Source organism: Rhinoderma darwinii, chromosome 2 (assembly GCF_050947455.1).
Source record: "Rhinoderma darwinii isolate aRhiDar2 chromosome 2, aRhiDar2.hap1, whole genome shotgun sequence".
Taxonomy (NCBI): domain Eukaryota; kingdom Metazoa; phylum Chordata; class Amphibia; order Anura; family Rhinodermatidae; genus Rhinoderma; species Rhinoderma darwinii.
In genome coordinates, this window is record NC_134688.1 from 314,286,737 (window position 1) to 314,312,511 (window position 25,775).

At 41.5% G+C, this 25,775-nt stretch overlaps 1 protein-coding gene across 2 annotated transcripts in view; it reads left to right on the forward strand.

Annotated features, from left to right (window-relative positions):
- Nucleotides 1-23,747, forward strand: part of PARL (presenilin associated rhomboid like) — a 133,297-nt gene extending 109,550 nt beyond the window's left edge. For both annotated transcript variants that reach the window (XM_075853539.1, XM_075853540.1), the window contains 4 exons: nucleotides 5,923-5,993; nucleotides 14,781-14,882; nucleotides 18,526-18,623; nucleotides 23,038-23,747. In XM_075853539.1, coding sequence (XP_075709654.1) covers nucleotides 5,923-5,993; nucleotides 14,781-14,882; nucleotides 18,526-18,623; nucleotides 23,038-23,143 — 377 coding nt within the window. In that variant the 3' untranslated portion in view covers nucleotides 23,144-23,747. The remainder of the gene's footprint in view (nucleotides 1-5,922; nucleotides 5,994-14,780; nucleotides 14,883-18,525; nucleotides 18,624-23,037) is intronic.
- The last annotated feature ends 2,028 nt before the right edge of the window (nucleotides 23,748-25,775 follow it).

The following is a 25,775-nucleotide window of genomic DNA, read 5'->3' on the forward strand; positions in this document are numbered from 1 at the left end:
TGCCGCAAAAAAAAGAAGTACAAAAACAATGCCAGAATCACTATTTTTTGGTCACCACCCCTCCCAATATATACAATAAAAAGTTGCATGTACAGCAAAATATTACCAATAAAAACTACAACCCGTCCCGCAAAAAACAAGCCCTTGCACAGCTTTTTTGACTAAAAAATCAAAAAGTTATGGCTCTCAGAATATGTGATAAAATAAGTGATTTTATTGCGCAAACGCTGCAAAACATAAAAAAACAATATACAAATGGTATCGCCGTAATCGTATCGACCCGCAGAATAAAGTAAAATTGTAATTTTGAACGCCTTAAAAATTTTGAACGCCTTTAAAAAAAAAAAAAGAATAAAAAACTTGTCACCTTGCTTGCCAAAAAATTTAATAAAAAGTGATCAAAAAAATCGAATGTACCCCAAAATGTTACCAATGACAACTACAGATTGTCCTGCAACAAATAAGCCCTCACACAGCTCCGGTGAAGAAAAAATAAAGAAGTTCTGGCTCTCAGAATATGGCGATGCAAAATGTGCAGAGTGTCCAAAAGCGGATAAGATTGGGCACCATTTATCAGTGCGACACTGGCCACATATCTGCAGATTATTATTTATTTAGTCCATTATTATACCCTCTTATTATGTCCTGATGTTCTCCCCACAGATTACATATGCCTCCACATTATAAGATGAAATCCCAGTAAAACGCCAAACAGAACTATTACCAAGCAAAATCTGCGCTCCAAATGCTGCTCCCTCCCTTCTGAGCAGTACAGCGTGCCCAAACAGCAGTTTACGTCCACAGATATGGCATTGTCATACTCGGTTAATATTGTATGCTCAGTGGCACAAACTGGGCATGACATATAGTGCACTAAAATGGCATATCAGTGGAAAATTTTAATTTTTACTCTGCACCATCCGATGCGCATTAACCCCTTTGCGCACCATGACTTAATAGTATGTCGTGGTGTGGGGTGTAATGTATGGAGCGGGCTTACAAGCTGGCTGAGCCCACGCCATACGCAGTATTACATCTGGCACCCGGGACTAACGTAAGAGTTTCCCCTGATGTCACTGCCCAGATATGGACAGAGACATCAAGCGCTCTGTCCAGGAGCGGAATCCCCGAAAACACGGGAATTCCGCTCTTTCAAGGAGCTAAAGTGCGACTAGCACATAGCAGAGCGGGGAGATACCTCCCTGCTCTGCTATAGTGGCGTCGCTGCAGTAGTAGCAGCCGCAGCAGCAGCAGCAGCTGCTGCTACTAGCAGCGCCATCGAAGGTGTCGCCGAGCCAGGGTGCTTTTAACAAGCAGGGGAAGGGAGCCAGCGCAGCACTCCCTCCACCTGCTGTACACCCCGGCCCTGCAACACAGAGTACAGAGATGCCATTCGTCAGAATGGCATCAACTCCTCCTCCTCACATGCACTCTGCGCTGTGAGGAGGAGGAGATAGAGCGCAAGCGCCGGGAAACCCGGCCATCACTCGGAACACATTCCGGTGATGGCCGTGTAATACCCGGCCCCATAGACTTCTATGGGAGCCGGGTGCCCGGGCAAAGATAGAGCATGTCCTATTTTTTGACGGCCGGATTTCCCGGCCGTCAAATAATCGGTCGTGTGAATAGCCCCATTAGGGGTCTATCATTCCTAATGCAGCCGGGTGCCGGCCGATTTATGAACGGCCGGCACCCGGCCGGGAAACCCTGCCGTGTGAATGAGGCCTAAATAGTTATTATTAGTGAAAAAAAATTAATAAATATTTAAAATCCCCAAAAACAACAACTTTTCCCATTTTTTTCTCTAAAGTAATGTTAAAAAAAAATAAAAAAATTTGGTATCGCTGTGTCTGTAAATGTCCGAAACATTACAATATACCATTATAAAACTCGCACGGTGGACGCCGTGAAAAATAAAGAATTTATAACGGCAGAATCGCTGTTTTTTGTCACCTTGACTCTACCAAAAAAATGTAATAAGTGCTCAAAATGTTGTATGTACCAATAAAAACTACGGCTCATCCTTCAGAAAATAAGCCCTCACACCTCTCAATAGACCAAAAAATAAAAAAATTATGCCGCTTGGAATATGGTGAAGCAAAACAAGTTGTTTGTTTTTTTTTAACAAATAGATTTTACGTTGTAAAAGTAGTAAAATATATATTTTTTTTAAAAACTGGTATCACCGTAATAATATTTAAGTTGTCGTTTTTACTGCACGGTTAAAGCAGTAAAAACAAAATCCCCCAAAAATTCAGGAATCACAGTTTTTTTCCAATTTCAGACTGCAAAGAATTTTATTTTCAGTATCCCAGTACGTTAAATGGTACTCTAAATGGTGACAATTGAAACTACAACTCCTCCCGCAAGAATTAAGCCCTCACACCACTCTACTGACGGTAAAATATAAAAGTTATGGCTCTTGGAGAGCAGGAAGGGAAAAACAAAAAAGAAAAATCAAAAAATGGATCAATCCGGAAAGGGTTAATTTCTAATAAAAAAAATATCCTAACGATATAGCATAATAACTAACAATCAAACATTTAGTGAATACTGGTCAGTGATCTTGCAACAGGGTGCTTGTTACCGAATATTGGAGGTCTTGACCTTATTGCTGACCACATCATTATACGTGGCTTTAAGAGCCGGACTAGCGCAGCAGAGCGCAAGGTGTAGCGTGGTACGGCGCTATTACTAATCAATCATTAGGATTCAGCGAATATATAATAATAGGAGAGACTGGTCTGCGGGTGTATAGTATCTTTTGCCTTCTAGGCTATGTCTCTGCTGCTGACCATATGATTGAGCCTGTTATTTTGGCTTGAAGGGCCCATTTTAAAGACATATCTAAATAAACTTATTTTAATCGTTCAGCTCAGGCAGTAATACTTACAATTTAACGGAACGAAAACCTAGTTATCAGAGTGAAAATACTATATATATTAGAAACCCCCATAAAACACCCTATTTTAAAAACTGGACCCCTCAAAGTATTCAAAACAGAATTTAGAAGGTGTCTTAACCCTTTAGGTGTTTCACAGGAATGTAACCCTTTCAAGACCGAGCTCATTTTGGCCTTCAGGACCAGCCCCATTTTTTCAAATCTGACGTGTCAATTTATGTGGAAATAACTCTGGAATGCTTTTGTCTATCCAAGCGATTGTGAGACTGTTTTCTCGTGACATATTGTACTTTATGTTAGTGGAAAAATGTGGTCAATAAATTCATTGCTTATTTGTGAAAAACACCAACATTTTGAGAATTTACAAAAATTATGACTTTTCTCATTTTAAATGTATCTGTTTGTAAAACAGATAGTAATACCACACAAAATAGTTACTATTTCACATATTCCCTATGTCTACTTTATATTTGCATCGTTTTTTAAACATTATTTTATTTTTCTAGGACGTTACAAGGCTTAGTACTTTAGCAGCAATTTCTCACATTTTCAAGAAAATGTCAAAAGGCTATTTTTACAGGGACCAGTTCAGATCTAAAGCGGCTTTGAGGGCCTTATGTACTAGATAGATCCCATAAATCACCCCATATTAAAAACTGCACCCCTCAAAGTATTCAAATCCGCATTCAGAAAGTTGCTTAACCTTTTGGGCGTTTCACAGGATTTAAAGCAAAGTAGAGGGGAAATTGATAAATTTATTTTTTTTTATTTTTTTTGCTGCAATTCATTTGTAATACATTTTTTTCTGTAACACAGAAGGTTTTACCAGAGAAATGCAACTCAATATTTATTGCCCAGATTCTACAGTTTTTAGAAATATCCCACATGTGGCCCTAGTGTGATAATGGACTGAAATACTGGCCTCAGAAGTAAAGGAGCACCTAGAGGATTTTGTGGCCTCCTTTTTTTTAGAATATATTTTAGGCACCATGTCAGGTTTGAAGAGGTCTTGCAGTGCCAAAACAGTGGAAATCCCCCAAAAGTGACACGGTTTTGGAAACTGCACACCTCAAGGAATTTTTCTAGGGGTATAGTTAGCATCTTGACCCCACAGGTCTTTTGCTATATTTATTGGAGTTTGCCTGTGAAAGTGAAAATCTACTTTTTTTCTGAAAAAATATTTGCAAGGAATAAAGAATAAAAAGCACCCTAAAACTTGTAAAGCTACTTCTCCCGATTACAGCAATACCCCATATGTGGTACTAAACTACTGTTTGGACCCACAGCAGAGCTCAGAAGGGAAGGAGCGCCATTTGGATTTTGAAGCGCCGTTTTTGCTGGATTGGTTTTCAGTGCCATGTCGCGTTTGCAACGCCCTGGAGGGAGCAAAACGGTGGAAACCACCCCTAAAGTAACCCCATTTTGAAGACTACACCCCTCAAGGAATTTTTCTAGGGGTATAGTTAGCATTTTGACACCACAGTTTTTTTGCTGAATTTAGTGGAATTAGGCCGTGAAAATGAAAATCTACTTTTTTCTGAAAAAACATAGAAATATTAAATTTTTACAATGAATAAAGGAGAAAAATCACCCCAAAATTTGTAAAGCAATTTGTCCTGATTACAGCAATATGCCATATGTGGTAATAATCTGCTGTTTGGACCCACGGCAAGACTCAGAAGGGAAGGAACAATATTAGGCTTTTGGAGCTCAAATTTAGCTGGAATGGTTTTCGGGTGTCATGTCGCATTTGCAAAGCCCCTGAGGTACCAAAACTGATGTCCAACTGGGCGTGTATTGTGTTTTTAACTGGGCGTGTTTACGTGTATGACGCTGACCAATCAGTGACCAGTCAGCGTCATACACTCATCTCCATTGATTTACACAGCAGCGATGTGCAGCCGCATACACCGAGATTAACGTTAATCGAGTGTCCTGATAATTAATACACATGATCTCCAGCCTGGACGTAATGTGTATTCAGAATCCTGACACTTCTGAATCTTTTCTGTGAGATTCCCGCAAGCCACGCATAATCTCGCAAGATTACGGAGGTAAACGAGATTTCGTTTCCCTTGCTGGAAATCTCAAAGAAAAGAGTCAGAAGTGTCAGGATTCTGAATACACATGACGTCCAGGCTGGATTTCATGTGTATTCATTATCAGGACACTCGATTAACGTTAATCTCTGTGTATGCGGCTGCACATCGCTGCTGTGTAAATCAATGGAGATGAGTTTATGACGCTGACTGGTCATTGATTGGTCAGCGTCATAAACGTAAACACGGCCAGTTAAAAACACAATACACGCCCAGTTGGACATAACGAAAAAAAAAACGCCCAATTGTCCATTTCAAAGCTCATTTGCATATATATATATATATATATATATATATATATATATATATATATATATATATATATATATATATATATATATATATATAAAATAGCTCATAACTTGCCCAAAAATGAAAGTTTTAAAAAAAACAAAACGTTACTGTTATCTACATTGCAGCGCCGATCACATGCAATAGGAGATTGGGATTTGAGAATCTGGTGACAGAGCCTCTTTAAAGTGCAGCTAAACGTTTGACAAACTTCTGACATGTCATAGTGACTTGTCAGAAGTTTGGATTGGTGGGGGTCCGAGCACTGAGACCCACCAATCGCTTGAACAAAGCAGCTGAAGCACTCATGTGAGCGCTCAGCCGCTTCGTGTCTGTTCTGCTTTTTCCGGAAATAAATGTATCGATGTACGGACTCAATAGAAAGTCTATGAGCCCGTACTCAGACACATTGGCTTTCCGGAAAAAGCCGAACAGACACGAAGCGGCTGAGCGCTCACACGAGCGCTTCATCTGCTTTGTTCTAGCGATTGGTGGGGCTCTCAGTGCTCGGACCCCCACCAATCCAAACTTCTGACATGTCACTATGACCTGTCAGAAGTTTGTCAAACGTTTACCTACACTTTAACTGTAGGATTGCATTTTTCTTATTTTTTGTTTTTGTTTTGACAGGAGTTGTGTCTACATTTGCAAGCTATGTGTGCAAAGCAGCCGCCGGACGCTTTGGCCCCTCCCTTGGTGCTGTAAGTATTTTCACTGCACCGTATAATAATATCAAAACTTAAATGTTTTCAGAGCAGTGGAAAAATAATGAAATAGAATTTCCATCCAAAGCGTTATTGGAAGTAGGCCGTGAAAATGAAAATCTACATTCTTCCAAAGAAAATGTAGGTTTAGTAAATTTTTTCTCATTTCCACAAGGACTAAAGGAGAAAAAGCAACGCAACCTTTGTAAAGAAATTTCTCCTGAGTAAAACAATACCCCACGTGTGGTCACAAACGACTGTTTGGACACACATCAGGGCTTAGAAGGGAAAGAGCACCATTTGGCTTTTGGAGATCAAATTTATCAGGAATGGTTTGCAAAGCCCCTGAGGGACTAAAACAGTGAAAACGCCCAAAAAGTGACTCCATTTAGGAAACTACACCTTTTGAGGAATTCATCTATGGGTGTAGTGAGCATTTTGACCCCACAGGTGTTTCATAGATTTTATTAGAATTGGGCAGTGAAAATAAAAACAATCCTTTTTCTTCAATAAGATGTAGCTTTAGCTCAAAATTTTTAATTTTCTCAACACAAAACAGAAAAAAAGGACCCCAACATTTGTAATGTGGTCATAAACTGTTGTTTGGGCACACGGCAAGGATCAGAAGTGAAGGAGCGCCACTTGGCATCACCCTACGTGGGGCACTAATCTTTTGCCTAGACGTTCGACAGGGCTCAGGAGTGAAAGAGTACCACGCGAAATTGAGGCCTCGTTTGGCAGCTTACAAAGTATTGGTTCACAATTGCAGGGCTCTGATGTGAAATAATAAAAGAAACCCCTAGAAGTGACCCCATTTTGGAAACTACATCCCCCCTCAAGGCATTTATTAAGGGTTGTAGTGAGCATTTTCAGGCCACAGGTCTTTTCCATAAATGAATGCGCTGCAGATGGTACAAAGTAAAAATTTAACTTTTTCCCCAGATATTCCAATTCAGTGGCAAATATGTCATACCCGGCTTATGCCACTGGAGACACATACCCCAAAATTTTTTAAAAGGGTTCTCCCGGGAATTGTGGTGCCATATATGTGGAAGTAAACTGCTGTTTGCGCATGCTGTAGGGCTCAGAAGGGACGGAGCGCCAGTTGGCTTTTGAAGCATAGATTTTGCTTGGTAGTAGTTTTGTTTGGAGTTTTACTGGTATTTCAGTTTATAATGTGGGGGTACATGTAAGCTGGGCAGAGCACATCAGGGGCATAGTCAGGTGGTATAATAATGGGGTAAACAAAAACAAAAAAAATCCGTAGGTGTGTTACGCTGTGAAGCAATCCTTTCTGCATAGGCCAGTGTCACACTGATAAATGATGTCCTTTCTTATTCTCCTTTTGGTCCACACTCTGCACCTTTGCAGTTTGGAGAATTTTGCTGGGATGTGTTGTCCTGCTATATTATGGGCACCCTTGCTTTCAGCAGATATGTTTGGGCCCTCACCTTCCTGGTTCCCTAATTTTAGGGCCCCGATAAATCACCTCTTGAAACAGAAGAAATGTTCCCCTCGGGTCTGCACAACCGCATATTTTTATTTCCGGACTTATTGGAGCCTTAACTAATTTTATTTTTTCATAGACGTAGTGGTATGAGCTGTAGTTATTATTGGTACCATTTTGGGGTAAATGCGACCAAAAAAACTGCAATTCTGGCATAGTTTATTATTTTATTTTTTTTATATACAGTGTTCACCATGAGTTATAAATTACATGTTAAAGAGGCTCTGTCACCAGATTCTCAAATCCCTATCTCCTATTGCATGTGATCGGCGCTGCAATGTAGAGAACAGTAACGTTTTGTTTTTTTTTTTAAAAACGTTCATTTTTGGCCAAGTTATGAGCTATTTTATATATATGCAAATGAGATTTGAAATGGACAACTGGGCGTGTTTTTTTTCGTTTGTCCAACTGGGCGTGTATTGTGTTTTTAACTGGGTGTGTTTACTTGTTTTACTAACTGGTCGTTGTGAATAGAAGTGTATGATGCTGACGAATCAGTGACCAATCGGCATCATGCACTCCTCTCCATTCATTTACACAGCAGCATCACGTTCTTATTAGAACGATGTGCATCCACATACACAAGTGTCCTGATAATGAATACACATGACCTCCAGCCTGGACGTCATGTGTACTCAGAATCCTGACACTTCTGAAAGTTTTCTGTGAGATTTCAAGCAAGGGAAACGAAATTTCGTTTACCTCGTAATCTCGCGAGATTATGCGTGGCTTGCTGGAATCTCACAGAAAAGATTCAGAAGTGTCAGGATTCTGAATACACATGACGTCCAGGCTGGAGGTCATGTGTATTCATTATCAGGACACTTGTGTATGTGGCTGCACATCGTTCTAGTAAGAACACTATGTGCTGTGTAAATGAATGGAGAGGAGTTCATGATGCTGATTGGTCACTGATTCGTCAGCATCATACACTTCTATTCAGAACGCCCAGTTAGTAAAACAAGTAAACACGCCCAGTTAAAAACACAATACATGCCCAGTTGGACATACGAAAAAAATACACGCCCAGTTGTCCATTTCAAAGCTCATTTGCATATATATAAAATAGCTCATAACTTGGCCAAAATTGAACGTTTTAAAAAAAAAAAAAAAAAAAAACTTTACTGTTCTCTACATTGCAGCGCTGATCACATGCAATAGGAGTTAGGGATTTGAGAATCTGGTGACAGAGCCTCTTTAACTTTATTCTGCGGGTCAGTGCGATTCTGGTGATACCTAATTTATTGCACTTTTTTATGTTTCACAGCTTTTTGCACAATAAAATTACATTTGTAAAAAGAATGTATTTTTTTCTGTAGCCATGTTGTCAGAACCATAACTTTTAAATTTTTTTGTCGACGGAGCTGTATGAGGCCATATTTTTTGCGAGACAAGCTAGTTTTTCTAGGTACGATTTTTGGATGCATGCGACTTTTTGATCACTTCTTATTTACATTTTTGTAGGGTAAAGTGACCAAAAAACAGAAATTCTGGCATTGTGTTTTTTTTTTTACGCCATTCACCGCGTGGAATAAATAACATCATATTTTTATAGTTTTGGGCGTTGCGGTGGCGGCGACACCAAATATGTATGGTTTATTTTTATTTTTTCAATATTAAAGGATTTAATATGGGAAAAATGGTGATTGTGTTTTATTTTATTACTTGGAACTTTTATAATTTTTTACAGCTTTTTTTTTTCACTTTTTTTACACTTTTCTTTAGTCCCACTAGGGGACTAAATCCTTTACTCAGTTGCCAAAAAATAAATAAAATTATACTTTTATGTATGATTGGTCAGCGTCATACACTCCTCTGTACAACGCCCACTTGGTCATATAGTAAAACACGCCCAGTTGTCCATTGAGAAACTCATTAGCATAAAACTAATATAGGTCATAACTCCATCAAAAATGATCGTTTTTCTAAATAAGAAACACTGCTGTAATCTACAGTACAGCGCCGATCACGTAATCTACAATATAGACCACTTATAATGAGGTGACAGAGCCTCTTTAAACTTGGAAGTGGCATTGTGTTTCTGAATTGCTTATACGCAAATGGTTGCGCATCTCAGTAGTTGTCTAGTTCCTCTTATGTATGAGCAACAAATCCTTTACTCAGTTGGCCAAAAAATTATACTTTTAGGTAAACTGTATTTTGTTGCCAGTAGTCTTATTTGGCGTTTGAGATCTGGCAACTTAGAGCACTAAGTTATTACAGCGTCTCAGAAGACACCGCTCTCCCTTTCAGTAATAATGAAGGTACACTGTTCAGTGTCTGGCTGTAAACCAGAAAGCTGAAACAGAAAGTCTGCTGTTATATCTGTGAACAAGGTTCTAACCTGTCGCTCACGTGCTATTCAAACGCTGTGAACGGATGTGCTGATATTGATTGGGAATTTTCACCGCTCATGTGCACATCGATGGTACAGTGAAAGCAGCATCTAGCACTGCCACTGAAAAGCTGCTCTCTCGCTAGTCGATCGCTGCTTGCGAATATGCCAACACAAGTTGCCATACTCTGAGGTACCACTACAGTAGAAACCCCTGAGAATTGACTCCATTTTGGAAACTATACCCCTGAGGGCATTCATCTAGGGGTGCAGTGAGCATTTTAATCCCACAGGTGTTTCGTAGATTGTGTTAGAATTAGGCAATAAAAATGAAAAAAATAAAATTTCCAAAAATATGTAGTTTTGCTCCCAATTTTTTATTTTGACATGGGGTAACAGGAGAAAAAACACACAATTTGTTATCCAATTTCTCCCAAGTATGGCAAAACCCCATGTGTGGGCCTAAACTGCTTTTTGGGCACATGGCAGAGCTCAAATGAAAGGAGCGCCATCTGGCTTTTAGAGTGCAGATTTTGCTGGACTGGTGTACAGGCGCCATGTCGCATTTGCAGAGCTCCCTTAGGTGCCAGAATAGAGTGTAAAACCCTGAGAAGTGACCCCATTTTGTAAACTAGACCCCTCAAGGCATTTATCATTTGCCTGGACATATGACAGGGCTTAGGAGTGAAGAGCAAATGCGCATGTGAGGCCTATTTTGGTAATTTTCGCAGCATTGGCCCACAATGCAGGGCTCTGGGGTCAAATAGTAAAACAAACCCCCAAGTAGCGACCCCCATTTTGGAAACTGCACCCCTCAAGGCATTTTTTGAGGGGTGTAGTGCACATTTTGACCCCACAGGTTTTTTTAAAATTAGAAATGAACGCTCAGTGGATGGTGCAAAGTGCAAATTGCAAATTTCCACAGGTATATGTCATTTTAGTGCACAATAAGTTGTTTCCAGTTCGTGCCACTGAAGACAAATACCTCAAACTGTTAAACGGGTTCTCCCTGGTAAGGTGATGCCATATATGTGGACATAAGCTGCTTTTTGGGCACTCTGTAGGGTTCAGAAGGGAGGGAGCGCCGTTTGGCTTTTGGAGCGCAGATTTTGCTTCGTGGCAGTTGTTCTGTTAGGAGTTTTGCTGGTATTTCAGTTTTTGATGTGGGGGCATATGTAAGCTGTGCGGAGTACATCAGGGCATAATAAGAGGGTATAATAATGCGGTAAATAAATAATAATCCACAGATGTGGGCCAGAGTCGCACTGATAAATAAAAAATCTTATCCGCTTTTGGAACACTCTGCACATTTTGCATCGCCATATTCTGAGAGCCAGAACTTTATTTTTTTTTCCATCAAAAAAAGCTGCGGGACGGGCTGTAGTTTTTAATGGTATAATTTTGGGCTACATGCAACTTTTAGATCACTTTTTTTTATTCTTTATTTGGAGGGGTAGTGACTAAAAAACAGCAAATCTGGAATTGTTTTTTATTTTTATTTTTTTTGACAGTGTTCACCGTGCAGGTAAAATAGCATGACATTTTTTTATATTTCGGTTCGTTACGATTACGGTTATTTGTTTTTTGAAACTTTTTCTTTATTTACAACATTTTTATTAAATAGTTTTTTGTCCCACTAGGGGACTTGAAGGCATGAAGCCTTGATCGATATTGTAATACACTGCGCTACCTACGTAGTGCAGTGTATTAGAGCTGTCAGCTATTCACTGACAGAAAGCCTATTAGGCTTCGCCTCCCAGCATGGCCTAATACGCTTCCGTACTAGGAGGCCATTGTTAGGCCTCCGGTTGCCTACGCAACCACCAGCACCCCCTATCTAAGTGGTTAATCTGCCGGATCGGAGCCTAGCTCCGGTCCTGGCCTTTAGAGCAGGATGTCAGCTGTGACAAACAAATGACACCCACGGCCATGGCAACGGTCAGGGGTGCCGACAGGCTAGAAACCACCTAGATGTAGCGATCCCTTTTGATCGCTGCATCTAAGGGGTTATTCAGCCGGATCAGAGGCTAGCTCCGGTCCTGGCCGTTACAGCAGGGTATCGGCTGTAATATACAGCCAACACCCGGTGGTCATGGCACTGACTCCGCTTCTGAGCCAGCTCCATCACATACACGTTCTCGAGGAGCTGCGATTGGTCAGTCTGCTGTGATTGACCAATCACAGCGATCGCCGGAAGTGGACCGCTGTGATTGGTCCCCTGCCTTTTTACTGTGCCTATACACAGTTGATGGCACAGTTCTGTCACCTTGTTCTTTGACAGGTTGGCAGTTAGCCCGGACGCACCGATACGTCCCGGTGCCTTAAAGCACTGCAATACAGGATGTACCGAAGCATCCTGGTGTGCTACGGCATTAGGCCTCATTCACACGACGGGGTCCGAGTGTCGGCCGGGAAAATCGTCCGTTTTTGGCCGGTTTGCATCCGGTTTGCATCCGTTCCGGGCCGTGTTGCCGTATTTACCGGCCGATTTAGACCCGATTTGCATCCGTTTTTTTCCCTGTACGTTATATAATCGGATGAATTTCATTTAAATTAATTTAAATTTGTTGCCACACACAGCCCTTTGTAGATAATGCCACAGCCCCCCTGGTAGGTAATTCCACCCAGCCCCCTGTAGGTAATGCCACCTAGCCCCCTGTAGGTAATGCCACCCAGCCCCCTGTAGGTGATGCCACCCAGCCCCCTGTAGGTGATTCCACCCAGCCCCCTGTAGGTAATGCCACCTAGCCCCCTGTAGGTAATGCCACCCAGCCCCCTGTAGGTGATGCCACCCAGCCCCCTGTAGGTGATGCCACCCAGCCCCCTGTAGGTGATGCCACACAGCCCCCGGTAGGTGATGCTACCCTGCCCCCTGTAGGCGATGCCACCCTGCCCCCTGTAGGCCATGCCACCCTGCCCCCTGTAGGCAATGCCACCCTGTCCCCTGTAGGTAATGCCACCCAGCTCCCTGTAGGTGATGGCACCAAATCCCCTGTAGGTGATGCCACCAAGTCCCCTGTAGGCGATGCCACCAAGTCCCCTGTAGGCGATGCCACCAAGTCCCCTGTAGGCGATGCCACCAAGTCCCCTGTAGGCGATGCCACCAAGTCCCCTGTAGGCGATGCCACCAAGTCCCCTGTAGGCGATGCCACCCAGTCCCCTGCAGGCGATGCCACCCAGTCCCCTGCAGGCGATGCCACCCAGCCCCCTGCAGGCGATGCCACCCAGCCCCCTGCAGGCGATGCCACCCTGCCCCCTGCAGGCGATGCCACCCTGCCCCCTGCAGGCGATGCCACCCTGCCCCCTGCAGGCGATGCCACCCTGCCCCCAGCAGACGATGCCACCCTGCCCCCTGCAGGCGATGCCACCCTGCCCCCTGTAGGTTGCACCCACCCCCCCCCCTTCCAGGAGAAGTCACTGACTTCAATGTCCATATATGGCCACAGGTCGGGAATTCCGCTTCAGAAGTGAGCGACGTCACTGTGTCCATATATGGCCACAGGTCGGGAATTCCGCTTCAGAAGTGAGCGACGTCACTGTGTCCATAAATGGACAGTGTAGTCACTCACTTCTCCTGTAGCGGAATCCCCGGCCATAGAGTAGGGGGTTTCGCTGCAGAAGTGAGTGACATCGCTGTGTCCATATATGGACAGTGTAGTCACTCACTTCTCCTGTAGCGGCATCCCCGGCCATAGAGTCGGGGATTCCGCTGTAGAAGTGAGTGACTTCGCTGTGTCCATATATGGACAGTGTAGTCACGCACTTCTCCTGTAGCGGAATCCCCAATCCCCGGCCGGGGATTGGGGATTCAGACTCCTACAGGGAGCAAAAAAAGACCCTCCTCCTCCGCACATGCACTCTGCGGAGGAGGAGGAGAGAGAGTGCGCGAGCGACGGTACACATCACTCGGGACACATTCCATTGATAGACTTCTATGGGAGCCGGGCGGCCGGGTACCCGGCCGAAAATAGGGCATGTCCCATTTTTTTACGTAAAAAAAATCGGTCGTGTGAATAGCCCCATTAGGGATCTATTGTTCCTAATGCAGCCGGGTGCCGGCCGATTTATGAACGATCGACACCCGGCCGGGAAATACTGTCGTGTGAATTCCGCCTTAAAGTTTACCTAAAAGTATCTTTTTTTTTTTTTGCCAACTGAGTAAAGGATTTGTTGCTCATATATAAGAGCAGCTAGACAATTACTGGGAGATGCAACTATTTGCTTAAAAGCAATTCAGAAATACATACAATGTATATCACCCAGTGAGGGTCTGAACAATATAGTTTGGCAAAAGCTCAATACAAGAGCAATCTATTTGTCCGCAACAGATGCAGTGCTGTGCTCTAAAGGGACAACGCACCAATACCTTACTGTTTTGCCTTTGGGAGCACCTCACTGCATAGATGTAGATCCGTGCATTTATCTTACCCTCTCTATTCCCATTTAAGCGTTTCTCAATATTATACCAATGTAGTATGGTGTTAAACACGGTATTATGTTAAATGGGTTTTGACATTACAATAGGGTGTTCTCAATTGAGGGTCCGTTCACCCTATCCCTGCTAGTTAACATATACCTTCTCAAGCTGGTTTTATTCATTCATTCAATCTAGAAATCATTTGATCCGAACGCTTCTTGCCCTGCTTTTTCCCTTGTCCCCCTCCCCCTTTTTTACTATTTAAGGGTTTAATGTGCACTCAAAACCTAAGGTATGTGCGAACTGTATTTACTAGAGGCATAAATTCAAGATCTGTATTATAATATGAAAAAAAAGGGACACCATGTCATACATTTTAATTGCATGATATTAAAATATTGTATCATCAAGAGCAACGCTGCTTATTAGTGCGTCACTGTGATCATGTTCACTAGAATACTTCGTTAAATTTCAATTATTGTTTGCTTACTAATTATTCTTGTACTTTTCTTATTACTTTTTCAGTCTGGTGCTATCATGACAATCCTCGCTGTGGTGTGTAGTAAGATGCCTGAAGCCAAGCTCGCCATCATTTTCTTACCTATGTTTACATTTACAGCAGGAAATGTATGTATCACAATTTGATCGGCGATCATTTGCTATAATTGAAGGGAGCAATGATAGAATATATGGGGATGAATGAACACTAATACAATAGTTAGTCTCCATAAATTGGCATCTTGTGCTGCCGACAAGCAACCATTTTTCTGGCAGCATAAAATGATCCAATCAGGTGAGAAAGTGTTTGCTTGTTTGTCAGCTGATCGTTGCTCTGTTTATACAGGGCAATGATCGGGAACCTGCGTAGGATTCCCATTCGCCCGATCATTGGCCCGTGTAAAAGGGCCTTCTAAGCTGCATATATAAACTGTATTCAGTGGTGGCAGATTTTTCAAAGAATGACAAATCTACATAGCTATGTAGAGATTTATCTATGTATTTATCTATGTAGAGATCCACCTGTTATCGATCACATCTATGTTACGAACCCATTAATGACTGCCATACGGCTATATACGTTCCAACTGCTGATGCCCCGTGCAGATGTCACGTGTATAAACGTTGGCAGACTGGAACGGGTTTAATTAATGGAGTTCTGCTTCAGTGTGAGCATTGCTGCACTCATGACTGCCGGGACTTTAAGAGCCCCAGAATGCACCACCACTGTAGATAGCGCCACACACAACCCCTGCAGAAACCCTTTGTAGATAGTACCACCTAAGCTCCCTCTAGGAGTGGAATCCCCAGCCAGCTCTCTGGCCGCGGATTCCCCTCCTAGACGGAGCCCTAGATGTCTCCACATCCCCCCTGTAAATAGTGCCACCACCCTCCCGCTGTTGATAGCATCGAACCCTCCTTCCCACAGTAGATAACGCCACCTAAACTCCCACTAGGAGCGGAATCCCCTGTGTCAGATCCCTCTGAGAGAGCCCCTTAAATCGTTGTACACCGTCAGGGGCTCCCACTAGGAGCGAAATCCCCGGCCGACATTCTGACTGGGGATTCCGCTACTGGAGAAGTCCCTCGTGTTACTATACACCGCATTCCAAATTATTATGCAAATGTTATTTTTCGCTGATCAACCGTTGGAGTATAATGCAAATTTTATTGAACAAATCTCTTAATGATAACAGATTTTTTTTTTAGAAGTAAAAAACTCAAAATGCACTGTTTCAAATTATTATGAACTATCCATATATGGACAGTGACGTCAGGGATCTCAATAGGAGCGGAATCCCAGGCAGACATTCTGTCCCGGGATTCCGCTACCGGAGAAGCCCCTGGTCAAAGAAGCTCTGGCCTTTCTTTTTTTGAGGCTGATTAATGGTTTGCAATTTGTGGTGAACCCAATGTATTTGCTGTCATGAGGTCTTCTCTTTATGGTTGATTTAGATACTGATACACCTACTTCCAGGAGAGTGTTCTTCACTTGGGTAGATGTTGTGAAGGGGTTTTTCTTCACCATGGAAGGGATTATGCGATGATCCACCACTGTTGTTTTCCATGGACATCCAGGCGTTTTGGAGTTCACGAGATCACCAATGCGCTGTTTTTTTTCAAGAATGTACCAAACTGTGGATTTGGCCACTCCTAACGTTTGTGCTATCTCTCTGATGGATTTTTTTCAGTTTAACGATGGTCTGTTTCACTTGCATTGAGAGCTTCTTTGACCTCATGTTGTGGGTTCACAGCAACAGCTTCCAATTGCAAATGCCACACCTGGCATCAACTCCAGACCTTTTACCTGCTTAATTGATGATGGATTAACGAGGGAATAGCCCATGCAGCCCATTAAATAGCTTTTGAGATAATTTTCCAATTACTTTTGATCCCTTGAAAAAGAGGCAGCTACATATTAAAGAGCTGTAATTCTTAAACCCTTCCTCAAGTTAGGATGTGAATCCCCTCAAATAAAAGCTGAGAGTTTGCACTTTAAGCCCATATTGATTCTATAACGGTATATTCAATATGTTTTGGTAAACAGCTAAAATGCACAAACTTTTTTTACTGTCCAAATAATTCTGGACCTAACTGTATGGACAGTGACGTCAGGGGCTATTCCTGGAGCAGAATCCCCAGCCACAGCTTCCGACGCTCAGGCAGGGAATACCGCTTTTAGAGTTAGCCCCTGATCTCACTGTCCATACATGGACAGAGACATCAGGAGCTCCCTCTAGGAGCGGAATCCCCAGCCAGAGGGATTCCGCTCCTACAGGGCGCTACAGTGGTGCTATCTACAGGAAGGTTGTGCCGTTTACAGGGGGCGATGCTGCTATCTGCAGGGGAGGTGGCGCTATCTGCAGGGGAGGTGGCGCTATCTGCAGGGGAGGTGGCGCTATCTGCAGGAGAGGTGGCGCTATCTACAGTGGGTGGCACTATCTACAGGGGGTGTGGTGCTGTCTACTGGGGGGTGCTATATACAGGGGGTGTGGACCTATCTACATGGGCACTTTGGCATTATATGGGCACTACCTACAGGGGACACTGGCGCTATATACATGGGCACTGTGTGTTTCACTATGGGCACTGGCACTATTTACAGTGGGCACTATGTGGGCACTGGCACCATCTACAGTGGGCAATGTGGCGCTATCTACAATGGTATTGCATCACTATCTACACGTGCACTGTGGTGTTTTCAGCTGGCTGGCAGGAATAAAATTCATCAATTTTTTTTTACGTCCATTACAAACGGATGGCAAATGGCGATGAAAAGCGGGCAGATGGCCGGGAAATGGATTCCAATTTTTAGACACATTGATGCAAAACAGCCATGAAGTGCATATCAGAAATTGAAAATTGCACCTGGACACAGGGGCATCAATGACCCTTGGTCATGAAAGGGTTAACTTAGAAGTGATCGGTAACAGCTGGATCCTGCGTGTCAGTGATACGCATGACCCGCTGTCACTGAACCGGTCAGTTCCACTGACCTGACGGATACAGGTTTCATCACTAGATACAGCTGCTCTGTATACAGGTTACAAAGCAGGTGTATCTCAAAAAGTTGCACTAAAACACAGATATTTTTATTTAAAAAACAAAAATGGATTTCAAAGGGGTAGATATCCTTTAAGAAATAAAAATTTTAGTACCTGTAGTTTTAAAGGGGTATTCCTATCCTAGGCATTTATAGCATATCCAAAGGAACTGCAATAAATGTCTGACAGATGTGGGTCTCAATCACGTTCAGGCAGAGAATCAGTGTAGGAGTGGACTGAAATTACAGAAACAGTTAAGCTTGCTGTGCTCGGCTGTTTCTGAGACTCTTATTCTCTTGTATGCTGTGGATCTGCAATAAATGTCATAGGCCGGTTTCACACCTGTGTTCAGCTGTCCGTTCTGCTCCGTCAGAGGAGCAGAACAACGGAAGTGCCGGTTCAGTTGTACGACTGACACCACGGGCTGAACTTACTGACCTTAATGGGTACCGTCGGTTTTCTTTCGGGGGGTGTTCAAAGTGTTATCGGAAACAATAGTGCAGCATGCTGTGCTATTTTTTTTTGTATTTTCGGATGATTCTGCGACGGAGGCTCCAAACGGATCCTCCAACGGATTAGTTAAAACCCCTTTTAACTAAACGACATAACTAACTGTTGTAATCATGTTATTCATATGTTGCACATGAATTATGTTTCGTTTAAACACAATCATTTGCATCTACTTTGAGTCTTTGTCTCATACATTATTTGCTGATTGTGCTTCATAGGCTCTCAAGGTTATCCTTGCTTTGGATTCTATGGGATTGGTACTGGGCTGGAAGTTTTTTGATCATGCAGCTCATCTGGGAGGAGCCCTTTTTGGAATGTAAGTTTTTCTGCTCTATTTTTTGTATAATTACGTTTTTTTGCTAAATGTAAAACTATTCACTCATTCAAGTCCATCTGATTTATTCTGACTAAAACCATTATAAAATATTGTTGGGGTAACAAATATAAATTATGATTTTATGAATTATTGATCTAAGTGTCTCTTGTAATACAGAAGTATTTTACTGACCTAGAATGGGGGCATGACATCACTGTTCCCAAGCTGTTTCTTTCCTTAAAGGGAGTCCGTCACCAGAATGTCCGTATTAAACTATTAACAGTGTGTTGTAGAGGAGACTAACCTGCTTAACGTTTATTTTCAATTTCTGCTTACTGCCTCCTTTGTAGAGAAATACGTTTTATTAAGTTTATGTTAATAAGCATTTAGGAGCAACGAGGGCGTCACCGTTACACCTAAATGCTCTTACGTCGCTCCCCAGTTCAACCCCCCTCCCTTCTTACATTGATTGACAGGGACCAGGCAGCGTAATCGGCGCGTTCATGCCAGGCCCGTACTGTCTGTAATGTGCTTGCGTTCCTGCTCTTTATAAAAACAGGGGTTTTTAAAACGAGTTACTATTAAAAGGTATATTTTACTCAGTTGTCACTTCAGTGAACCCTTAAAAAAAATTTTTTATTGTGGGAGCACAATTATATTCATATCAATTTGTACAGTGAATTTACGTTCCTGCTCTTTACTAGGCCCATGCGCAGTATGGTCTTTCTTCTTGACGTTCCAAACGGCACTAGTGCGCATGCGCAGCGTCCCTTCTCTTTATTCGGCGCAGGAGCAGTAATTCCGATTAGAATGTCGAACAGGAAGATCGTACTGCGCATGCACCTCGTAAAGAGCAGGGAAACGTGCGTGCATTACAGACAGCACGGGGCCAGGCATGAATGCAACGATTACACTGCCTGGCCACTTGTCAATCAATGTAAGAAGGGAGTTGAACTGGGGAGCGACGTAAGAGCATTTAGATGCAACGGTGATGCCTTCGTTGCTCCTAAATGCTCATTAGCATAAACGTAATAAAACTTATTTCTCTACAAAGGAGGCAGTAAGCAGAAATTGAAAATAAACGCTAGAAACAGGTTGAGTCTCCTCTACAATACACGGTTATTAGTTTTAATATGGACATTCTGCTGACAGACTCCCTTTAATTGTTTGTCAAATATAAATTGGCAATGTGCTGACATGTGTGCCAGTCAGGTTAATAGGGATAAATAACGTAACAACCCCAGTCTATTCTATGGGTGTCAGGCAGTGCATCTCTAACAACCAGTCTGTCTCCAATTACTCATATAACCAGCTCATCTCTGTGTCTCTTACTGCTGGACTATGGTGGAGAAACTCTTCAACTGGCTTCTAGTCGTATTATATTACTGTATTCATGGTTTCACATTTGTTGCTTTTCATAATACTGAATCCAAGTTTTATTATAATAACATTTTATTGTTTTATTATCACTTTTGTGTGTGTGTGTGTGTTTATGTATATATGTGTGTATGTATGTATGTATATATATATATATATGTGTGTGTGTGTATATACGGGGTGGGCCATTTATATGGATACACCTAAATAAAATGGGAATGGTTGGTGATATTAACTTCCTGTTTGTGGCACATTAGTATATGGGAGGGGGGAAACTTTTCAAGCTGGGTGTTGACCATGGCGGCCATTTTGAAGTCGGCCATTTTGTATCCAACTTTAGTTTTTTCAATGGGAAGAGGGTCATGTGACACATCAAACTTATCAAGAATTTCACAAGAAAAACAATGGCGTGCTTGGTTTTTTTTTTGTTTTTTTTTTTATTGTTTTTTTTTTATATTCTTCAAGTTATACAAAACCATACAACAAATAAGAGCACACAGGCTCAAACATATTAAACAGTATTACCACAAAGTGTAATATAACAAATAAAGAAATTGCACATTAGTTTGTATCAAAAAATTAAATAAGAATATTCATGAAGCAGTAGTAAGGAAAAAAGGGGCAAACACCTCCCACCTTCTCGGGAAGAGAAAATCCTAGTTTAGTTTGGTAAGAAATTCAGCTGTCCCGCAAATGCAGACGACCCAGCGTACCCTTTAAGACTTCCAACAAGTACCATTTGGTGAGCGTGAAGGGAGACCGCCTGTTTAAGTTCCGATTCAGATAAATGCCGTATCATAAATGCCTTCCATTTTAAGAAAAATCTTTTAGTGCGTTTGGTTTTCATACGTTCTGCATCTAATCGTTCTATGTGTAAACATTGCTTTAGTTGGTTCACTACATTTTGCATAGTTGGTATTGTCGATACCAACCATTGTTGTAGCAGTTGTCGTTTAACTACCAAACAGATCAGGTGAAACAGTTGGGGCATGTGTCTCCCTTCCGCTCTGCCACCCTCCGTCTCCTCCTCCCAATAGTGGAAAAGGAAAAGGACATGTGACATTGGCAAAGTCAATCGCCACAGTGTATCCATCATGTCACGGACCTGAGACCACAAGGGCTGAATTGCCGAGCACTGCCATAAACCATGGAACAGACCTGTTTTTTGAATATGACATTTAGGACAGGCCACCAGGCGGTCAGGCATAGCAGTGCTCGGCGGTATATTAAAACCGAAGATTGCCCTGTGCATTATGCGAAACTGAGTATCTCTCCACACCTCCCTCATCACATGTTTCCGAACTGAACCCCATCCTATCAAAATTTTGTCCCTGAGGTCCCCGTCTCCTAATAGTTCTTCCCATTTTATAAAAAATTGTTCCGGCGAAGTAACAATCAAACTATCCCTAATTTTGCAGTAGATATGTGATACAGACAGCATTCCAGTATGTTGAAAAATTGCTTTATCCATTTTGTTTGCGATCACCTCTCGACCCACCTCCCTTAGCACTTTCTATTAGACGTTTATGGCATATATTGTTTTCTAGTTTCTAGTGAGGAATATGGTGCAATATATACAGCACCTAGTACAGAACATTACAGACTGCAATAATTTGCCAAATTCCTGTATTCTGGACTGAAATGCACATGTTTGTATGCACGAAGCCTAATACAGTTTGCACAAACCGCAAGCTCAGACGAGTTATATGTGCCTGCCGGGAAAGCTTTGAGGGTCCCTAGACTGTCCAGGTGAATCCAGGTTAGTTTTGTTGAAACTCTACGTGTGTGGGTACCCTTAGGTGCTCAAGTCCCATAGAGGGACTAAAAAGTAAAGAAAAAGTGTTTTAGAAAAAGAAGAAAATTAAACATTTTAAAGTTCTAAAAACAAAAATCGCCCTTTATCCCTTATCAAGGCCTTTATCATCTTAAAAAAATGATATAAACTATACATAATTGTTTCGCCACATCCGTAACGAGCTGAACTATAAAAAGATCACATTATTTATACCGCACAGTGAACACCAAAAAAAAATTAATAGAAATCATCTCGTATACAATAAATGTAATAAAAAGGAGTCAAAAAGTTGCACGTACCCTGAAATGGTGCCAACATATGAGCAGCCTGATAACCGTGAGAGCTGAGGTAAAATACACATATAAGGCCCCATTCACATTTCCCTATGGTTAGCGTGTATGCCAGTAATGCTCCTGACTTGCACGCTTAACATGTTCTTAGGTTACCTTTAGCCCGACAGAGGCCTAAAGAGTGTCCTTTTGACGTCCATTGGGCATTTATTTGTGGTAAAAAAAAAAACCTTTTGGGTCAAAATATTGCAAAAGAAATTAAATGAAATTTGGACATTTCAAATCCACTTTGCTTTAATTCCTGTGAAACGCCTAAAGAGTTAAACTTTCTAGTGGCATGAGGGTTGCAGTTTTTAAAATGAGGTGATTTAAGGGAGTTTCTAATATATAGGCCCTTTAAAGCCGCTTCTGAACTAAACTGGTCTATAAAAATATAGGTTTTGGAAATATTCTTGAAAATTGGAGAAATTGCTGCTAAAGTAATAAGCCTTGCATTGTATTAGAAAAATAAGGACATTTAAATGCTGCCAACAAAAAGTTGACATATGGGAAATGCGAACTAGTAACTATTTTGTTTGGGATAACTATCTGTCTTATACGCAGATACATTTAAATTTAGAAAAATGATAAATTTTTGCAAGCAAACACTGAATGTATTGACCACTTTTTACCACTAACATAAAGTACAATGTGTCTTGACAAATCACTCTCAATCACTTGGATAAATAAAAACATTTCAAATTTATTAACACGTAGAGTAAAAAATGTCAGATTTAAAAAAATTAAAAAAAAGGGGTCAAAGGCCCAAAATAGGCAGCATCATTAAGGGGTTTAGAAACATTCTAGAAATAACCCTTATTTGGCCTGCTCCTGTAATTCTCAGTATTTTTACATGGGCCTAATTAAATAATGAATTAATAACATAATTGCTTTCACATTGTTCCCCCTGCAGCTGGTATGCCTTGTATGGCCATGAACTTATCTGGAAAAAGAGGGAACCTTTAGTGAAAATGTGGCATGAGTTCCGGAGTAACCCCCCTAGAAGTGGAGGATCCTGACATCCAAGTACCATGGCATCAGAGCACCAGTCTCGACATGGTATCTTCAGCAATAAATTCATTCGGACACTCTTTTCTATATTAGTGATGTAATTTTATGTTTTGATTATTGCATAGTAAATGGTCCGTGATCCATTTTCTTGAGAAAACTTGCTCAATGTCTGATTAAATTTAATATATATTTTTTGAGGAGACAAACAGAATAATGCATATTGCCATGTGCCTTAGAACCCCTGTTGGGGAGAAAAGATAGTCTTTGTCATGAAGCTGTTTTCATCCTAAAGCGGCAGTAAGAGATTAGAAAAAAAAGGGCTCTGCTTCTTTTTCACCTGAAACAGTGCTACTTCTGTTCAGTGGCTGTGTCTGGTATGGCACAGCAGACTCATTCACCTAAAATGGCACTGTTTTTGAAGAAAAAAAATATCTATTCTGAGATTAATTTTTGGCAAATTTTAAGAAAATAGACGAATGTATTCTATCCTTGTATAATATGGACTGGTAAGTCTGTAAAACAGGCGAAACAAATTCACTCATCGTCCACAACCCAATATGTTACTGGTGGGTCAGATGCTGTCCAATGAAAATTGTCTGCATGTGTGTCAAATAGCACTTCATTTTACCTTTTACCACCTCTGCTAACAATAACAAATTCACCATCAGGTAACTACAGAATCCATGGACCACAAAACAATTCAGTGGACATACCGTTCAAACATGTATCCCGTCATATCCACTGCTTAAATTGATTGTCCACCTTTGAATAACATTTAGAAATTTTGAATCTAAATAGGTCCAATATTTTGTGCTGTCTAATTCCATAATCTAGCTTTATAAGAGTTGGGTCTCCATTTTTCTGATAAAGAACTCCAGGTGAATATCTGCACTTAGCCATATAGTTACATGATACTATTGTTGCCTACTGCAGTCACCAGTAAAAGGAGAATACCGTTTAATATTGGATTCAATGTATACTGTTAATCTTATGGAGTAAACGTCTGAGCTACCCTAGTGGTGGTTGCAGGCCGCTTGGATTTTAGTATTTAACTCTAGCTTTGTGAAAGAAAGCGTGATTTGGAGTTCTGAATAAATAAAAAAACATCTACCCACTATAAAGATATATTAAGAATAATTCAGCACAGGATTTTGGACTTAAACATGAAATGGTGTTAAAAGCTGGAGATTCACTCTAAGGTTTGCATTGTTGGTTACTAGATTTGTTGACTCTGAACAAGGAAAATCACCTCAGACAAACCCTAGCATAGAAGCCTAATAAATGGCCCATCTAAGTTGGACTGCTGAAAAGTAATTCAAATCGCACTTCTTACTTGGCCATAGACTAAACTGAAGCCTTAAATGGACACTAACTTTTCAAACAACTTATTCTAATCTAATGAAATACCTGATATATATATATATATATATATATATATATATATATATATACACATATATATATATATAATTTAGTTGTTTACATTATTGTTGTTTTGTCCATGCAAATTCTGTGTGAAGTTTCTGCCACTAGGTGTCTCCCTTTTTGTAATCTGTTGTCCACCCCTGTTGTCATTCAAAATCTGTGTAGTTACTGAGCAGAGGAAACCAACTGCAGGAAGTGGGGGTGTGCATGTGCCAAAGCAAACTCCAGTGTCTTCACAGCTTGCCCATAGAGGTCTATGGAGGTGGCAGAGCATAAGGGGGAGTAGGAGCAGAGAGAGACACACACATTACTCTGCCCATAGATGCCAATGGAGAGGGGTGGAGGGAGCCGGAGCAAAAAGACAAAGGGGAGATACAGGCTGCTGTTAAGAGTTATGTCACCCCAATGATGGATTCTTAGCTACACTGCATAATAGAGATAAGAGAGGAGAATTTTCCTCTGGGTGTCGTCTATAGAGGACATGATAGCAGTAAGACACCACCCGCTAGCTCAGAGAAAACAGAATTAGAGAGAACCTGCAGCGGGGAAAACTGCTAAAAAAAAAAATGTAGAAAGCAAGTCATTATGTCCATATAATGTGTTATTCATCATGTACACATATATGACCGCTCATTCTGAAAAGTCACCTGAAAAGTTAGAAACGCTTTAAATGGAAAGTGTCATGTATTGAATATTAGTTTTATTAATAACATTAAAATGGACACTAACTTTCAAACAACTTTTATGCTAATCTAAAAGTATGGCTGATATAGATCAACTTTGTAATTTACTTTTACATTTAGTTGTTTTATCCATGAAAATTCTATTTGAAGTTACTGTCACTAGGTGTCAGTGTCTCCCTTCCTGTAAAATTTTGTCCATCCCATGTTGTCAAGCAAAATCCGTCCCTAGTTACAGAACAGAGGAGACGGACGGCAGGAATTGGGGGGGGGGTGTCTCTTCACAGCCTGCCCATAGAAGTTCATGGAGAGGGTAACCGGAGAAGGGAGCAGAGAAAGAGACAGGCACACACGGATGCTGCCCATAGAAGTCTCTGGAGAATGGAGTGGGAGCAGAAGCAGGAGACATACACACAGACAAGCTGCCCATATAAGTCTATGGAGTGGGGAGCAGGGGAACCAAGAGCAGACACGGGCTGCTGGTAAGAGTTATGGCACCCCAGAGCTGGATTCTCAGCTACACTGCTTATTTCTG